Source organism: Aureococcus anophagefferens, assembly GCF_000186865.1.
Source record: "Aureococcus anophagefferens unplaced genomic scaffold AURANscaffold_12, whole genome shotgun sequence".
NCBI classification, from domain to species: Eukaryota; class Pelagophyceae; order Pelagomonadales; family Pelagomonadaceae; genus Aureococcus; species Aureococcus anophagefferens.
In genome coordinates this window covers 251711-267131 of record NW_008705572.1, presented here as the reverse complement: position 1 = coordinate 267131, position 15421 = coordinate 251711, and the positions used below count along the sequence as shown (strand labels likewise).

General features: G+C 71.3%; 6 protein-coding genes across 6 annotated transcripts; 4 read left to right on the top strand and 2 right to left on the bottom strand.

Moving 5' to 3' along the window:
* Positions 1 to 360: 360 nt before the first annotated feature.
* On the bottom strand, positions 361 to 2482 carry AURANDRAFT_64855 (hypothetical protein; the record flags this gene model as incomplete). Its single annotated transcript, XM_009039602.1, has 3 exons — positions 361 to 1000; positions 1225 to 2135; positions 2219 to 2482. The coding sequence occupies 3 exons, from the start codon at positions 2480 to 2482 to the stop codon at positions 361 to 363; spliced, it is 1815 nt and encodes a 604-aa protein (XP_009037850.1).
* Positions 2483 to 3011: 529 nt separating this feature from the next.
* AURANDRAFT_64854 (hypothetical protein) lies at positions 3012 to 4076 on the top strand (the record flags this gene model as incomplete). Its single annotated transcript, XM_009039845.1, has 1 exon — positions 3012 to 4076. One exon carries the CDS (start codon positions 3012 to 3014, stop codon positions 4074 to 4076), a length of 1065 nt encoding a protein of 354 aa, XP_009038093.1.
* A 1868-nt stretch (positions 4077 to 5944) lies between these two features.
* Positions 5945 to 9147, bottom strand: AURANDRAFT_71810 (hypothetical protein; the record flags this gene model as incomplete). Its single annotated transcript, XM_009039601.1, has 4 exons — positions 5945 to 7897; positions 7975 to 8183; positions 8254 to 8620; positions 8710 to 9147. The coding sequence occupies 4 exons, from the start codon at positions 9145 to 9147 to the stop codon at positions 5945 to 5947; spliced, it is 2967 nt and encodes a 988-aa protein (XP_009037849.1).
* Positions 9148 to 9368: 221 nt separating this feature from the next.
* Positions 9369 to 10184, top strand: N2LP (putative nitrilase; the record flags this gene model as incomplete). Its single annotated transcript, XM_009039846.1, has 1 exon — positions 9369 to 10184. The coding sequence occupies one exon, from the start codon at positions 9369 to 9371 to the stop codon at positions 10182 to 10184; it is 816 nt and encodes a 271-aa protein (XP_009038094.1).
* A 122-nt stretch (positions 10185 to 10306) lies between these two features.
* LHC25 (putative plastid light harvesting protein) lies at positions 10307 to 11626 on the top strand (the record flags this gene model as incomplete). Its single annotated transcript, XM_009039847.1, has 3 exons — positions 10307 to 10326; positions 10688 to 11460; positions 11536 to 11626. 2 exons carry the CDS (start codon positions 10324 to 10326, stop codon positions 11456 to 11458), a joined length of 774 nt encoding a protein of 257 aa, XP_009038095.1.
* Positions 11627 to 12527: 901 nt separating this feature from the next.
* Positions 12528 to 13229, top strand: AURANDRAFT_14106 (hypothetical protein; the record flags this gene model as incomplete). Its single annotated transcript, XM_009039848.1, has 1 exon — positions 12528 to 13229. A coding segment is annotated over one exon (702 nt), but the record flags the coding sequence as incomplete, so codon positions are not given.
* Between the last annotated feature and the right edge of the window lie 2192 nt (positions 13230 to 15421).

Sequence of the window (15421 nt, the reverse complement as noted above, 5' to 3'; positions counted from 1 at the left end):
GACTCCGGGTCGAACCGCGGCGCTACGTGGCGCGCGCGGTGTGGCAATTCAGCGATCGCCCAGCGGCGCGACACGCGGCAACTTGAAGGCAACCAACGACGAAGGAGCTCGTTGATTGGCCGGGAGGTGGGTGGGTGGGCGCCGGTGGCCGGCACCAAGAACCGGGGGTGCCGTCGGGTTTTGTTTTTTAGGTAGCCTCCTGCTCTCGCTGCAAGTTGCCTGGGTCGAAGCCAGGTTGCCATTATTCCAATGGCACGCGTCGACGGCGCGGTCGCATGCAACCGCGACGCGATGAAGCGGCGTGATGGAGCTTCGTTACCTTTGTACAACCGGGCGCTCCCTCCGCGCGATGAACTCGAACTACGTCGTCTTTAGACGGTCGGCGACCCAGGCCGCGTCGACGGGGTCGACCGCGAGCGGCGCGGCCGCGTCGCGCGACAGGCCGTCGAGGTAGTCGCGCCAGTGCGCGGGGAGGCCGCTCAGCCGCGCGCCCTCGCGGAGGTAGGACAAGTATCTCTCGGACGGCTTCGGCTCGTCGGCCTCGTCCGCGACGCGCGCGGGCCCCGGCGACGCGACCAAGGTCCACGCCATCTCCACGGGTTCGCGCCGATCCGGCCGGCCGTCGGCGTCGAGCGGCCGGCAGCGCACGGGGACCGCGAGGTAGCCGAAGGGCACGCCCTCGGTGGCGCAGACGCGCGCCCAGTCCAGGGGCTCGAGGTCGAAGAGCACGCCGTACAACGTGCGCCGGCCGTCCGGCTCCGCGGACGCGAACGACGGCTCGCGGCCGCCGCCGCGCAGCGAGAAGCCGAGGCGCCAGCCCTCCGCCGCCGCGGGCATCGAACGCAGGGGCTCGACGCCGCGCTTCCGCGTCAGCACGGCGGGATGCATGTTCGAGCCGAAGGCGAGGTAGGAGACGCGGTCGCCGACCAAGACGGCATTGGCGGCTCGCAGCAGCGCCAGCAGCGCGAGCGCGCGACGCATCGAGTTATGTTTGGGAAGACTGCGTCGAGGAGCGCGGCTGTTGCAGCAGAGGCTTGCGATGCAACCGATGCGCCGAGCGTTCGAACTAGCTCAGCGCCACGCGTCGAGCAGCGTATAGCGGCCGCTTGCAAGGCTGTGCCGCAGGAGCGGGTCGCGCGACGAGCCAGCTCAGCTGCGGAGAGCGGCCGGCGGAGAGGCAACAACAACACCTTGCCCTTCAAGTTCCCTGATAAAACCCCTTACTCTTCCTCTTCCGCGGCCACGGTCCGCCCGAGGGTGACGGTGTGCCAGGAGTTGTTGTTGAGGCCGCGGATGTTCCAGACGTCCTCGGGCGTCCGGGGCATGGCGCCGCCGCCGAGGTCCGCGGCTCGCGCGAGGAGCGTGAGGGGCTCCGGTCCCGCCGGGATGGGCAGGTCGCAGGACCAGGTCGTCCAGGCCCAGGCGCGGCCGTAGGGCTGGTCCGTGCCCGCGTCGAGGGACGCCTCGGTCCACGTCGCGCCGCCGTCCGCGGAGACCTCGACGCGGTGCACCGCGCGGCCCGCGGACCCGAGCGCCCAGCCCCTGGCCTCGAAGGACTCGTCGTCGCTGTCGACGGCGTCGCCCGCCGCCGGCGCGGAGAAGGCGCACTGCGTCGGGAGCTCGTGGATCGACGGGAGCGCGGCGAAGTCGACGCCCTTGAGGTCCGCCTTCGACCTCCAGTGGCTCGGCATCGCCTTGTAGTTCATGCCCCGCTCCCAGGCGCCGACGGCCGTGTCGGCGCTCAGCACGATGCGCTTCACCCACTTGACGTTGCGCACGCCCGCGTAGCCCGGCACGACGACGCGGAGCGGCCCGCCGTGGTCGCGCGGGATCGGCGCGCCGTTCATCTCGTACGCGACCAAGACGTCGCCGAGCTCGCCGAGCGCCTTCTCGAGGGGGATGGACGCCTGCATGTCGTCGGCGGCCTCGAAGATGGCGTGGCGCAGGCCCAGTTTTTTGGCCGCCGCGAGCGGCGCGGCGCCTAGATTCAACGTCTCGCCGACCAGGTCCCGGAGCGGCACGCCGGCCCACGTCGCCGTGCTCGCGGCGCCGCAGCCCCAGGCCGTGCCCGACGTCGTGCCGTACTGGTTCATGTGGCCCCGCCGGTTGCCGCTGCACTGCATCGTCGCCGTGACCTCCGTCCGCGGGAACTTGGATTTCAGGTCGCCGACGGCGAGCGACGCCCCGCGCTCCGGGACGACGCCAGCGCCAGCGCCACCTCGTGGGCGTCGCCCTTCAGACGCGGCACGGGGTGGTGGTTCCGCACGTACCAGAGGTCGTTGGGCGTGAGGTAGGTGTCGCCGAGGAGCGCCGGCGGCGACTCGGCGTTCATGGGCGTCGCTCCGTGGACGATGAGCGCCGGGTGGCGCTCCGGCTCGTCGCCGTAGGGGTCGTCGGCGTCCACGGTCTTCGCCGCGCAGGTCTCCGAAGCGTAGTCCTCGGCGCTCAGCGTGCCCACGCGCATCGGCGCGAGCAGGTCCATGACGCCCGCCTGCTGCTCCAAGTGCTGCCGGTAGATGCGCCAGAAGGGCTCCACGGACCCGCCGGCGGCGAGCTTGATCTTCTGCGCGCCGCCGGGGTGCGCGTTGATGAAGTCCGTGATGTCGTAGACGCCGTCCTTGTACGTCACCCACGTCGACGCGCCGCCGCACCGCGCCTTGATGTCCGCGCGGCTGTAGGTCGGGTAGGCTTCGCCGGCGACGCCCGGCGCGCCCTGCTCGTCGCCAAAGGCGCAGTAGCCCGCGGAGAACGACGCGGCGACGCCGCGGGCTGCCATGCGGAGCGCATTGCTGCGCAAAAATGGACTGAACATCGCAATCGGAGGATGACCACCCAATGAGAGCACTGCAATGATCGCCGAGTAAGTGCGTGTTGCGGCAAAAGTTGGCCTCGCGCGAGCGGCGGCATAGAGAGCGCCATCCGAACGCGAAGCGCACCGCGGCGGCATAGAGAGCGCCATCCGAACGCCAAAAGCCGCACCGTCCACCATCCACCCGCTGCTCTACTTCGGCATGCTGCGCTCCGTCACGCTGCCGTTCGTCGGCGACGTGCAGCGCGGGCGCTTCGTGAACCGAGAAAACAGGTTCACGGCCCACATCAAACTCGACGACGGCGGGCAGACCGTCGCGTGCCACTGCATCAACCCGGGCCGCATGGAGGCGTTCGTCGAGGCCGGCGCCGTCGTCTGGGCGCGGCGCGTGCCGGCGGCGGAGCGGGAGAAGCGGAAGACGGAGTGGACCTGGGAGCTCATCGAGCGCGACGGCGTCGTGTGCTCGACGAACACGCAGCGGCCGAACGCGTTGATGGCCGCGGTCCTCGAGGCCGGCGTGCTCGCGGGCTTCCGCGGCGCGACGGCCGTCGTCGCGGAGAAGACGATCCCCGGCGAGAACGAGAAGACGAAGAGCCGCTGCGACTTCTTCTGCGTCGACGACGACGGCTTCGACCACTGGATCGAGGTCAAGAACTGCCACTCTTCGTACCCCGACGAGCCCCTCCTGCGGTCCTACGGCTACTTCCCCGACTCCGTGTCGGAGCGCGCGGCGCGCCACTGCCGGGAGCTGGCCAAGCTCGCGGCGAAGCCCAACACGCGCTGCACCGTCGTCATCGTGGCGTCGCGCGCGGACGCCACGAAAGGCATCCGGCCGAGCGACTACCACGACCCGGGCTTCGCCGCGGCCGCGCGCGCCGCGCGAGACGCGGGCGTCGCCTTCCGGGGCCTCCGCGCGACGAACTCGCCGACGGGCGGCACGACCGTCGAGAACGAGATCGCCGTGGACCTCGGGCCGCCGCCGCCGGAGGCGCTCGGCGCCATGCACCGGGCCTGGAAGCGCGCGAGCGCCATCACGGGCTGGGACCGGACGTTCGGCGCCGACGCGCCGAAGCGCGTCGCCAACGGGCCCTTCGCGCACAACAAGAAGCGCGACGGCTGCTTCGACGCGGCCGCGCCCGAGGCGAACGCGTCGGGCCACTTCCGCGCGCCCGAGACATTCTCCACGCACTTCGCCGACTCGGACGCGACGACCCCGCCGAAGAAGAAGCGGCCCCGCCGGAAAGCCCCGACCACACCTAAGTCGTAACTCGGAGGCCTACTCGGACGGTCCTGGAACCCCGGCGAGCCTTTCCTCGTCACAGCCGGCGCTCGTACGAACTCGCCACTTCTGCGCTCGCCTTGCTTCCGAGCGCCCGCACAGACCCGCGTCCACGTCGATCGCGCCGCGTGTCAACTCCCAACCCCGCCGCGCGCACTCGTCGCACGAGACACACCGCCTCGCCTCGCGCGGGCGTGAGCGAGAGCGAGAGGGACCACGATTAAAATTTCGCGCGGCGCCCGGAGGGCGAGCAGGGATTCGCCCCCCCTCGGCGGCCCTCGGAGAGCTCGGCGCCTGGCCACCGCCACTGTCGTTGCCGCCGACGGCGCATCCCGCGAGCAAAGCTCGAGCGCGCGCCGCTCGATTTCACGCGATCGTTTCTTCAGGCGACTCGACAAAACTCAACCCACTTCTACCATGGTCCACCTCTTCTACCTCCCTGGCGATGTCATCGGTCTGTTCGGCGAATTCATCCCGCTCGAACGCCTGGCGGTGAACACCGAGTCCCTGGCGCTCGTTGCTCAGCTCGCGCCCCGCGCGGAGCCAATTTGGGAAAGTCTGTGCCGAGAGCTCTGCGTCTGTTCGTCGTTCGCGCACGGACAGACGTGGCGCAAGCGCCTCGTCCTGTGTGTCCAACCCTTAAGCGTTCTTGGAGAACGTCGTGCCGTGGTCGTGGCCTTAAGACAGGGCCGTCATCGGCGGCGATTCGAAAGGCGTGTGCGACCTGCTCAAGGCCGTCTCGAGGTTCGAGGTGCCAACCGACATGCTATGCGACGCGCTGAGGCTCAACCACCACAAGCTTGGGGTTCTCCGTGAGCTGTTTGCCAGTGGGTTTGGCACGGCGCCGGACGCAGCGAATCACCTCGGCGAGGCGCTCATCGCGCACGCGTCCGACCCCTCCGTGCACATCTTTCGCGCCATCGCGTACCACCTCCAGCGCTGGAACATCAAGATCACCGCGCTGCACTACAACCAGGCCGCCTTGCGAGTTCACGAGCAAGAATCTTGGCGCCAGCCCCGCGACTTCGAGAGGGTGCCGGCCCCCGACGCCGTCTAGGACCCCGAAGCGGTCTTGCAGCGGCGCCCCCACTCCCCAGAAGCTCCAGTCACCCCTACCCGAAACGTCCCGGACCCGTCTTCGGACCTAAGATCGCCTCCCTACTCGCGGCCTGCCGGAGCGTCGTCGCCGCCGTCGACGCCCACTTCGGCTACGACCTCGAGGACCCGCGGCGGTCGCGCCTCGGGCCGCCGGTCGTCGCGTCCTCGGCGAACGGTACGGCGTCGGCGGCCCTCGCCGCGGCCCTCGTCGCCTTCCGCCGGACGCCGGCCCGGGCGCCTGCTTCGCGAAGCTGGCGAAACGTAAGCGCTAGCGCGTCGGACTTGATTATCTTGGGGGCGCAGGTCGTCGGAGACGCGGTCTGAGTCGCATCGCCGGACGCATTGAGGTAATACCGCGCGGCGCAAGAGGCGCCCGGGATAAAAGCCGCGGTACCTTATGACGGGTTCCTCGCTCGCGGGCCCGGCACCCACCCACCCACCTCCTCGCCAATCAGGGACCGCCTTTTCGTTAGTTACCTTCAAGTTGCCGCTCGCGAAATCGCCACAACGCGCGCGCGGAACCGCGTGCGCGGGTCGCGTTTTCGCGGAGCTGCGCGGTCCTATCTCCGGTTTGCGATGAGAACAGGCACCTGCGCCGCTCGAGTCGCCGCGGCGAGAAGTGGCGCTTGCCCAGAGACTACGATAGCGACGTGAAGACACGTCGCCGAGGTGGACCGAGAATTGCTCGGATCGCCCACTGTTTCCCCACGGCGCGCCGCGCCGCGATTACTGCGCGGCCCCTTTAAGTAAGACGAGTCCTAGAGAATGGTGTGACGGGCACGGTCCCCATCACCGGACTCCTCGGCCTCGTAGTCGACGCGCGTGAGGTCGACGTCGCGCGGCGGCCGCGGCGCGTCCTCCGCCGCGGCGGCGTCGTCGGCCTTCTTGGGGCTGAGGAACGACGGGCGGCGCAGCATGAGGGACGACGCGTCGCTGACGAGCTCCGAGACGGCCTTGCGCTCGCGGTCGACGTCGCGGAAGACGAGCACGACCGTCACGCCGAAGACGAGCAGGAGGAGGCACGTGAGCACGGCCGAGAGCGCGGCGTCGCTGGACACGATGCTGCAGACGACGCAGAGCAGGGCCAGGTAGTTGAGGATGATGATCCAGAGGAGCGTCTCCGCCAAGACGTTGTCCGCGGCCTCGACGAAGGGCTCGGCCTTGATCTGCGCCTTCAGGAACGCGAGCGCCGAGAGGAGGCTCAGGAGCAGGCGCAGCGCGGGGCGATACGTCAGAATCTTCACGAAGGACGTCGCGAAGAGGCGCCGCGCGAGCTCGAGGACCTCGAACCAGTAGAACCGCGGCACGAAGGGCCCCCACAAAATCTGCAAGTTCCGCGTCGCGGGCTCCCTTCGCCGCGCGGCGTCCGCCCGCCGCACGAGCCGCTCGTAGTGGGGCTCGTGGCGCCGCGCCTTGCGCAGGACGCCGCCGCCCGCGTCGACCTTCGGGTCCAGGATCCCCCGGTGGTACCAGAGCGCCACCACGAAGCAGCAGGGGATGCCGGCGACGTAGATCGCGATGCACTCCGCCGCGTAGATCGTCGCGAGCGCGTGCCGGTCGCCCCGGCAGGGCAGGAGGAGGTCGGCCTTGTAGTACTGGACGCCGCCGTCCAGACCGTCCGTGCAGTAGAACGCGTCGATGATCGTCGAGCAGATCGTCGGGAGGATGACGTAGAGCACGAGGAGGCACGCCTTGAGCGCGGACCCCCAGGCGCGCCCGCCGCGGACGCAGCCGTCGACCCGGCAGCCCCAGAGCGCGACGCAGCCCATGAGCGCGAAGGGCCCCGCCGTCGTCGCGACGAGCGCGTCGTGGAACGTCACGCGGCCGAAGCCCGCGCAGGACCCTCCCGGGAACCGCGGCGCGAAGTTGAAGACCGCCAGGCCCTCGACGAGCGCCACGTACCAGCCCGCGACGTAGTCCGGGAATTTCGGGAGCAGGTTCGGCGTCATCGTCGCGATCTGGACGGACACGAAGCAGAGCTTCCACTTAGCCCTCAGCTTGTTCTGCAGCCGGCTGAGCCGGCTCATGTCGTCGAGGCCGCCCGCGTCCGCGGCGGACACGTTGCCGAAGAGGAGGCCGACGACGACGAAGGCGACGAGGACGTAGAAGGCGATCAGGGCGACCGTGCCCGGCGACAGCGGCCCCCCGGCGCACTTGCGGCACGCGGACCCGTCGGGCGCCGCGTAGTAGCCCGCGCGGCACTCGCTGCAGTAGGCGCCGCCGAAGCCCCGCTCGCAGGACCTCACGCCGACGCCGAAGTAGCCGCCGGGGCACGCGGCGCGCACGCGGCACCGCAACAATTCCGTCGAGTCCGCGGCCATGCGCATGTAGCCCGGCTGGAGGGGCAGGGCCTCGAGGCGCGTGTCCGGCGACGCGCAGTCCGCCTCGGGCGGGCACCGGCGGCAGTCGCCGACCGCGGGCCACGCGGACCGGTCCGCGTCGGGCCCGCGGACGTCGTAGAAGGTCCGCGCGCACATGTCGCAGGCCGCGGACTCGGGCCGGCTCCACGTGTCGAGGCGGCAGTCGTCGCAGCCGACCCTCACGTTCTCGTAGGTGCCGGGCAGGCAGCCGACGCGGTACGTCGTGACCATGGTCCAGTTGATGCCGACGGCGCGCCGGTCGACGACGCGCGAGCTGTACACAAAAAAGTGGTCGACGATGGTGAGGTCGCCGTGCCACGGCAGCGTCGCGTCGCCCAGCGCGGCGTAGGCCTGCCAAACGTGTCGGTAACGATCTTTCATCGGTTCCCCCACCCGAAATCTCTAAAAAATCGTCCCGGCCACGGGACGCCGGCGTGGGCCCGCTCGACGACGGCGTCGCCGCAGGCGTCGGGCCGGCGGAGCCCTTCGCCTGCCTCGACGAAGTTGCCCTTGCTCGACGCGATGAGCGTGTCGCCGTGGAGCCGGTCGAAGACGAAGAGCGTCATGTTCCGCTCGTCGAAGACGGCCGCGTTGAGCGCGAGGTAGCGCGAGATCTCCTCGAAGGACACGTCGATGCCTACCAAGCACGACGGTGACGATTTGCTTTCCCACCCAAAACCTCTCGAAAATCGTCGCGGCCACAGGACGCCGGTCGATGCCCAGCGCGCCGACGGGCGAGCCGTAGTAGTCGCGGAGCGTCATCGCGGCCGTCATGCCGATGGTCTGCGACGTCGCGAAGACGTAGGGCGGCGTCCAGAGGGGCCACCCCGACCGGAGCGCGCCCTGGTACCAGGGCCTCAGCCGGCAGTCGTAGGGGAACGCGTCGACGTACGCGCCCCCCTTCGCCTCGCCGACGCGGTCCGCGTGCCAGACCTGGCGGCAGCAGGCCGGGCACGGCGCGCCCGCGGGGGCCGTGCAGTTCGCGACCGTGAGGTTGTCGTAGGTGTCGCTCCTCGACCGGTCGACGGCGACCGTGAGGTCGTTGAGGTGGCGCTCGAGGCTCGGCACGTCCGACTGGACCGGGTAGCCGACGCCGTGGTAGCCGACGAACCTGCGAAATTCGGTGTCGTCCAAAAACGAGGGCGACGCTCGCGCGTTCGGACGCCGGCGTCGCGCGTCCCGTCCCCTAAACCGACGAAGATCATCGCCTGGCTCCGGCTCGCGAATTTCGCGAGCGCGTGGAGGAGCTTCCGGAGCGCGTCGCCGCGCTCCGCGCCCGCCGTGCCGTGCACCCGCGCGACGAGCACCGAGGCGTCGACCGGGACGCCGGCCGTGCCGTTCGTCGCGTTCGCCGGGCCCGCCGTCGCGTTGACCAGCGCCATCGGGTTGAGGTCGAGGTAGTCGCGGAAGGCGTCGGCGTCCCAGGCGAGGCCGTTCTGGACCCCGTTGTGCAGGACCCGCGCCGTCGTCCACGAGTCGCCCAGCATCTCCTCGAGCTGCGTCGACGCCGTCTCGGCGATGCCGTAGTCGAAGGACGTGTCCCGGATCGTGCCGCCGGCGCGGCCGGCGCAGAGCGCCGCGACGACGACGAGGAGCCGCATGGAGGCGACGCTCGTCTTCCCGATCGTGCCGCCGGCGCGGCCGGCGACGAGGAGCCTCATGTGTCACTTCTCACCCGGCGCATGCGGGCATTCCATCGTTTGTATCAATGACGGAGTCGTTGTTGTAGTTCAAGGTGAAGTCGCGCCGATCGATGGCGTCTTGCTAGCCCAGCCCGCCGTGCGCATAGCCCGTTTTGCGCATCGCCCGGTGCCGAAGAGCCATGGGCGTGCTGCGCGTCGCCGCCGTCCAGCTGCGCGTCTCACGCGACCGCGCGTCGAACCTGCGGCGCGCGGCGGAGCTCATCGACGCCGCGGCGGCCGACGGCGCCCAATTCGTCGCCCTGCCGGAGTGCTTCACGGGCAAGTACGGCGTCGATCTCTTCCACGGCCACCGGGAGGCGCTCGCCGCCAACGCCGACGCGGAGGCCGCGTCCGGGTCCGCGGTCCTCGCGGCCGCGGCGAAGCGGCACGGCGTCGTCGCGACGGGCGGCGTCATCGAGGAGCACGCGGGCAAGCTCTACAACACGATGCCCGTCTACGGGCCCGACGGTGCGCTCGTGGCGGCGTACCGCAAGGTGCACCTGAGCCGCGTGCTCGGCATAACGAGCGAGTCCGACGTCTTGGAGGTCGGCGACGAGGCGACGGCGTTCGAGTCCGGCGGCGTGCGCGTCGGCATGGCCTGCTGCTTCGACCTGCGGTTCCCCGAGTGGCTCCGGCGCCACGGGCCCCGGGGCGCGGCGCCCGCGGACGTCGTCTGCGCGCCGTCCGCGTTTTTGGACGTCACGGGCCGCGACCACTGGGATCTGCTGCTGCGGCGCACGGCCCTGGACGGCCAGGCCTTCGTCGTCGGGCCGAACGTCGCCTACGACGCCGAGGACGCGGTCCCGCTCCACGGCCGGTCCGCGGTCGTGTCGCCCTGGGGGGACGTCCTCGCCCAGTGCGGCGCCGACGCCGACGACCTCGCCATCGCCGACGTGTCCACGGACCGCGTCGCGGAGGTCCGGGCGAAGCTGCCGCTGGCGGACTGGGCGGAGTAAGGAGGAGGGCGTGGCGCCGTCTTGCTCGGGTGCTGATCTACCCGGTCAAACCAAAGGGCCTAGGTACCGATTTCGCCGGGGGTCGATTCCTCGTCACCTCGATCCTGCCCACGCCCCGCCTCAATACTACTCGATCAAAATGGTATGTCTCGCTCTTCCATGCCCGCCCATCCACATCGTTCGCCCGCTTGCGTCTCCGTACGCTCCCAGAGGCCCGCGCGACACCGTTCTTGCAACCGGCCAAAAGAATCGCGTGCACTTACGCAGCGACCGCGGCGTTCGCCGAGCTCCCGGAGAGCGGCTCTTTTTTGGGCGCGCCGGGAGCTCGGGACGCGGTCGCCAGCGACGCGCGGCTCTTCCTCGGCCGGGCGACTCGGTGCCACGGCCCCGGCGCCGGGCTGACTGCATCGCGCCCTCCCTCGCGCGCGCGCGCGCCGTATTCGATCCGCCTCGCCCGGCTCCTTCTTCGCGCGATCCGCTCACCCCGCCACCCCCCGCCGCAGAACAAGCTCATCCTCGCCCTCTCGCTCACCGGCGCCAGCGCCTTCGTGGCCCCGACGACGACGTCGGCGCCCATGACCCAGGTCCAGGAGACGAAGGCGGACCTCGTCGCGCTCCAGGAGTCGCTCCCCGGCCCGCCGGGCTACTGGGACCCCCTGTCCCTCGCCGGCTCGACGATCCTGTCCCAGTGGGGCCTCACGACGGAGGAGGAGAACATCGGCTGGTGGCGCCACGCGGAGATCAAGCACGGCCGCGTCGCGATGGCGGGCTTCCTCGGATTCGTCGCGCAGTGCACGCCCCTCGTCTCCGGCGAGCACGGCACGCTGCCCTACCGCGGCTACGTCGCCGGCGTCACGCCCCAGGAGCAGTGGGACAACATCCCCCTCCTCGCGAAGCTCCAGATCTTCATCGCCATCGGCATGCTCGAGTCGTACGGCGAGGGCGCGGGCTCGCCCGAGGGCTACGTCCACTACACCAAGGGCGGCCAGCCGGGCTACTACCCCGACATCAAGGGCCGCGTCGCGGGCCAGATCCAGCTCAACCTCTACGACCCCTTCCAGTTCGGCTTCCGCTCCGCGTCGCCCGAGGCCAAGGCCCGCGGCCTCAAGGCCGAGCTCCTCAACGGCCGCGCCGCCATGATGGGCCTCTTCGGCCTCCTCTCCGAGTCCTCCGTCCCCGGCTCCGTCCCCTTCCTCTCCAAGATCGAGGGCTTCCCCCACTACAGCGGCAACGTCATGATCCCCTTCGAGCACGACTTCTCGCTCTTCGCCTAGGCGTCGAACCCCGCCGGCCGGCGCGGCCGGCCGGCGTGCCCGCCTGCGGCCGCAGGACGGAGCACCCGGCCGGCCGCGCCGCCGGCCCGCGGCGGGCCCTCTCTTCGAGGGGGCGCGTCGCGGACCCCACGCGACCGCGCGGCGGCGCGCGCGGCTCGTAACAGACCGAGACACTACACACGGGGAGACCTTGCATTGGCGACCTCACACTGGCGCCACCCCTCGACCACACAATTACGCCTCCGGCGTCCGCTCCGGCGGCGCGACGGTGACCGCGACGTCGGCGCCGGCGACGTAGTCCGGCGCGAGCGTGACCTCGTAGCGCGAGCCGCGGTACTCGATGGAGACGACGTCGCCGGGCTTGGCGCCCGCCGGCGGCGTGATCGTGAGCTGCGTGGGCCGCAGCGCCGACGGCGGCGGCGCGCCCCCGGGCGGCTTCAGGAACACCCGCCCCGGCGTCGAGACCCGAAAGCCGTAGACGGCCCCGTAGTAGTCGATGCACAGGATCTCGCCTGCGGCGGCGTCGTCGGGCACCGTGACCTCGATGGCCTCGGCCTCCGGCGGCGCGTTCTCGTCGTGGGCGTAGAGCATGCCGACGGCGCCGTTCGCGGCCGCGTCCTCGGCGTCCTTCCGTTCGCGCTCCTCCTTGGCCCGGGCGGCCTGGACCGCGCGCGCGCGCGCCGCGCGCGCCTTGGCCGCCCGCAGCGCCGCGTCGCTCGCCGCCTTGGCGTCGGCGGCGTCCTGGCGCGCCGCCGCGCGGATCGCGAGCTCGCTCGCCTCCTTGGCGGCCTCGGCGTCGTCCCGCAGTTTTTTTCGGGCGTCCTTCTCCTGCTGCTCCTGGATCTGGCGCATGTGGTCGCAGGCCTTGGCCCACTTGTAGAGGCGCACGTCGTCGTCGTCTTCCTCCGTCTGCTTCGCCGCGAAATGGGCATCTAGAGCCGCCATAGTCGCGCCGGTGGGCAGCTGCACTTGAAAACCTCATTCTTGAGGCTGCCCAATCTTGCTGCCCATGGCGATCGCGATGATCCGCCGCGCGAGCCGCGACCTGCAGCGGATGTCTCCGCGGTGCATCCACGGCGTCGCGTCGGAGGGCTTCGCGGCCGACGCGTCGCTCTACGACCGCGTGCGGCCGTCGTACCCGGCCCTCGGCGTCGCCCACGCGCTCGGCGACGTCGACGCGGCCTGGGCCCGCATCCTCGACGTCGCGTCGGGCACGGGCATCCTGACGCGGCGGCTGCTCGAGTTCGGGGCGCGCGACGTCGCGGCCGTCGAGCCCGTCGCCGCGATGCGCGCCGAGTTCGAGCGCGCGGTCGCGGGCGTCCCGATATCGGACGGGACCGCGGACGCGCTGCCCTTCGGCGACGGGGCCTTCGACGTCGCCTGCGTCGGCCAGGCCTTCCACTGGTTCGCCAACGAGCAGTCGCTCGTCGAGCTCGGCCGCGTGCTCGCCGACGGCGGGCGCCTCGCGCTGCTCTGGAACCTCGAGGACGACTCCGAGCCCTGGGTCCGCGCCGTCCGCGAGGCCTACGAGGTCCACGACACGGGCGCCCAGGGCGACGTGCCCCAGTACCGCAAGGGCCGCTGGCGCGCGGCCTTCGAGACGCCCGGCGCGCGCGCCGCGTTCCCGGGCGGCTGCGAGAGCGCGTTCTTCGACAACTTCCTCCTCACGACGCGGGCGGAGATCTGGGAGCGCGCGCTCTCGAAGAGCTACTGCGCGACGCTGCCGCCGGACCAGCGGAACGCCCTCGTCGCCGAGATCGCGGCCATCGTCGACCACTACGAGGCGTCGGGCGCGCTCGCCTTCGACGTCGCGCGGCCGGGAGACGGCGCGCCGTGCGCGCGGCTGCCGATCAACTCCGAGGTCGCCGTCGCCGTCCGCGGCGCGCGTGCCTAGTAGTAATCGAAGAAGAGCGCCCGCCGGAGCGGCGCGGGGATGGACGCGTAGACTCCGCGGGGCACGGGCCAGAGGAGCGACGTCGTCGCCCGGTAGCGCCTGAACTCGGCGGAGTCCGCGTAGCGCGTCTCGTTCTTGACCTCGGCGAGGTGCGCGGCCTCGCCGACCATGAGCAGGAGCGTCATGGCCGGCGAGAGGCAGGCCCAGCCGCCCGCGACGACCGCGAGCCCGAGCCAGCAGAACGCCTCGCCCGCGAGGTGCGGGTAGCGGCTCCAGGTCCAGAGCGGGTCGCCGCCGACGTCGAAGTAGCGGTCCGCGCCGCGCCGCTCGCGGTACCGCGCCTTGCGCGCGTCGCCGGCGCTCTCCAGCGCGAAGCCGGCGAGCCACAGCCCCAAGCCGGCGACGTCGCGCGCGCGCGCCGGCCCGGGCGCGGAGGCGCGGCCCAAAGTGCACGGGAGGCTCACGACGAGGCCCCAGGTGCCGTGCACGAGCCAGAACCCGGCGAGCGCGAGCGGGCCGCGCCGCCGCAGCTCGTCGAGGCGCGCGTCCGAGGCCGACCGCGCGACCATGCGTCGCAGCAGGAACGCGCCGAGCCGCGCGGACCAGAGCGCGAGCGCCGCCGTGACGAGGCGCTGGCGCGCGTCGCCGTGATCGGGCAGCCGCCACAGGTTGACGAGCGCCGCCGGCAGGAATTCCACGAGGCCCGTGAAATTGTCGATGCCGTGCAAGGATAGCAGCAGGTTCACGGGCTGCATGCCGAAGCTGCACGCGGCCGAGAGGCGGAGAGCGTCGGTGATGCTGCCCATCAGAGGAGCAGGTTCACGGGCTGCATGCAAAGCTCCACATGGCCGAGAGGCGGAGGGCGACCCGTGATGGGGCACTGCAACACAAGATTTGAAAAAGTTCAACTGCTCTCGAGTCCTCGCGAGTTGCGAGAAGGTCTGCTCCAGTGGCGCTCTCTTCGCGCCGACGCGCCCCACCACACGCCTAGACAGCGCCCCCCGGTGTCGCGCACCACGCACCACACGCACCGCAAACGCCCGCACAAAACGCCCGCGGACTCATGGCCGAGGATTCGTCCTGGGCCGCCGACGAGGCGCTGATCAAGGCCGGGAGCTGCGTCGTCGTCGACTGCCGCGCGGGCAAGTGCAACGACGCGCTCCTCTACGGCATCGAGCGGCGCATCGCCTACGACGACCTGGGCTGGCGGTCCGGCGTCGTCAAGGTCGCGACGCGCGGCGACGGCGGCAAGCTCAAGTCGCTCGAGGTCGACCTCGGGGGCCACGCGTCGCTGGAGCTCACGTCCGTCGAGAGCGACGAGCTCCTCGTCGGGCCCCGGCGCGCGTGGCGCTTCGACGGCGGCGACGAGGCCGTGAGCCTCAAATTCGCCGCGCACAAGGTCGCCGAGTGGTGGTTCCTCGAGTGCGGAAGCGGCGGTCTGTTGCGCATGCCCTTCTCGCCCGAGGAGACCCTGGTCGTCGGCCGCGAGCACGCGGCGGAGGACGAGGCGCGCTACGTGAGCCGCGTGCACTGCCGCCTCGCGAGGAACGGCGACAAGGGCGCGTACCCGACGACGACGACGGGCATGTCGGCCCTCGACGACTCGTGGACTCTCCAGTTCCTCGGCCAGACGCCCGGCGAGTTCTTCCGCGAGTACGCGCCGCCCGCGGGCGAGTCCGCGAAGCGGCCCAAGGGCACGCAGGCCATCAAGGGCTACTGCTACCGCATGGGCGTCGGCAGCGCCGTCGCGCTGCTCCCCGGCGGGGGCGTCGCGCGCCTCGTGAAAAAGCCCGTCGCCGTCGACGCGTTGACCGCGGGCGGCGAGCGCGACTTCGTCCTCCGCCGGTCCCCCACGCAGCTCTTCGGCGGCGGCGAGGGCCGGCGCCTCGCGGCGGAGATGGCGTCGGCGCCGCCGGACCGGAAGCGCGCCAGAGGCGCCGCGGGCGCGCCGACGACGACCAGGGCCGGCCGCCACAGCCGCGTCGCGCGCCGCTTCTTCTTCCCCCTGGAGGTCGCCAAGTTCTCCTTCAAGATCGAGGCGACGACCAAGACGGGCTGGAACGCGCACC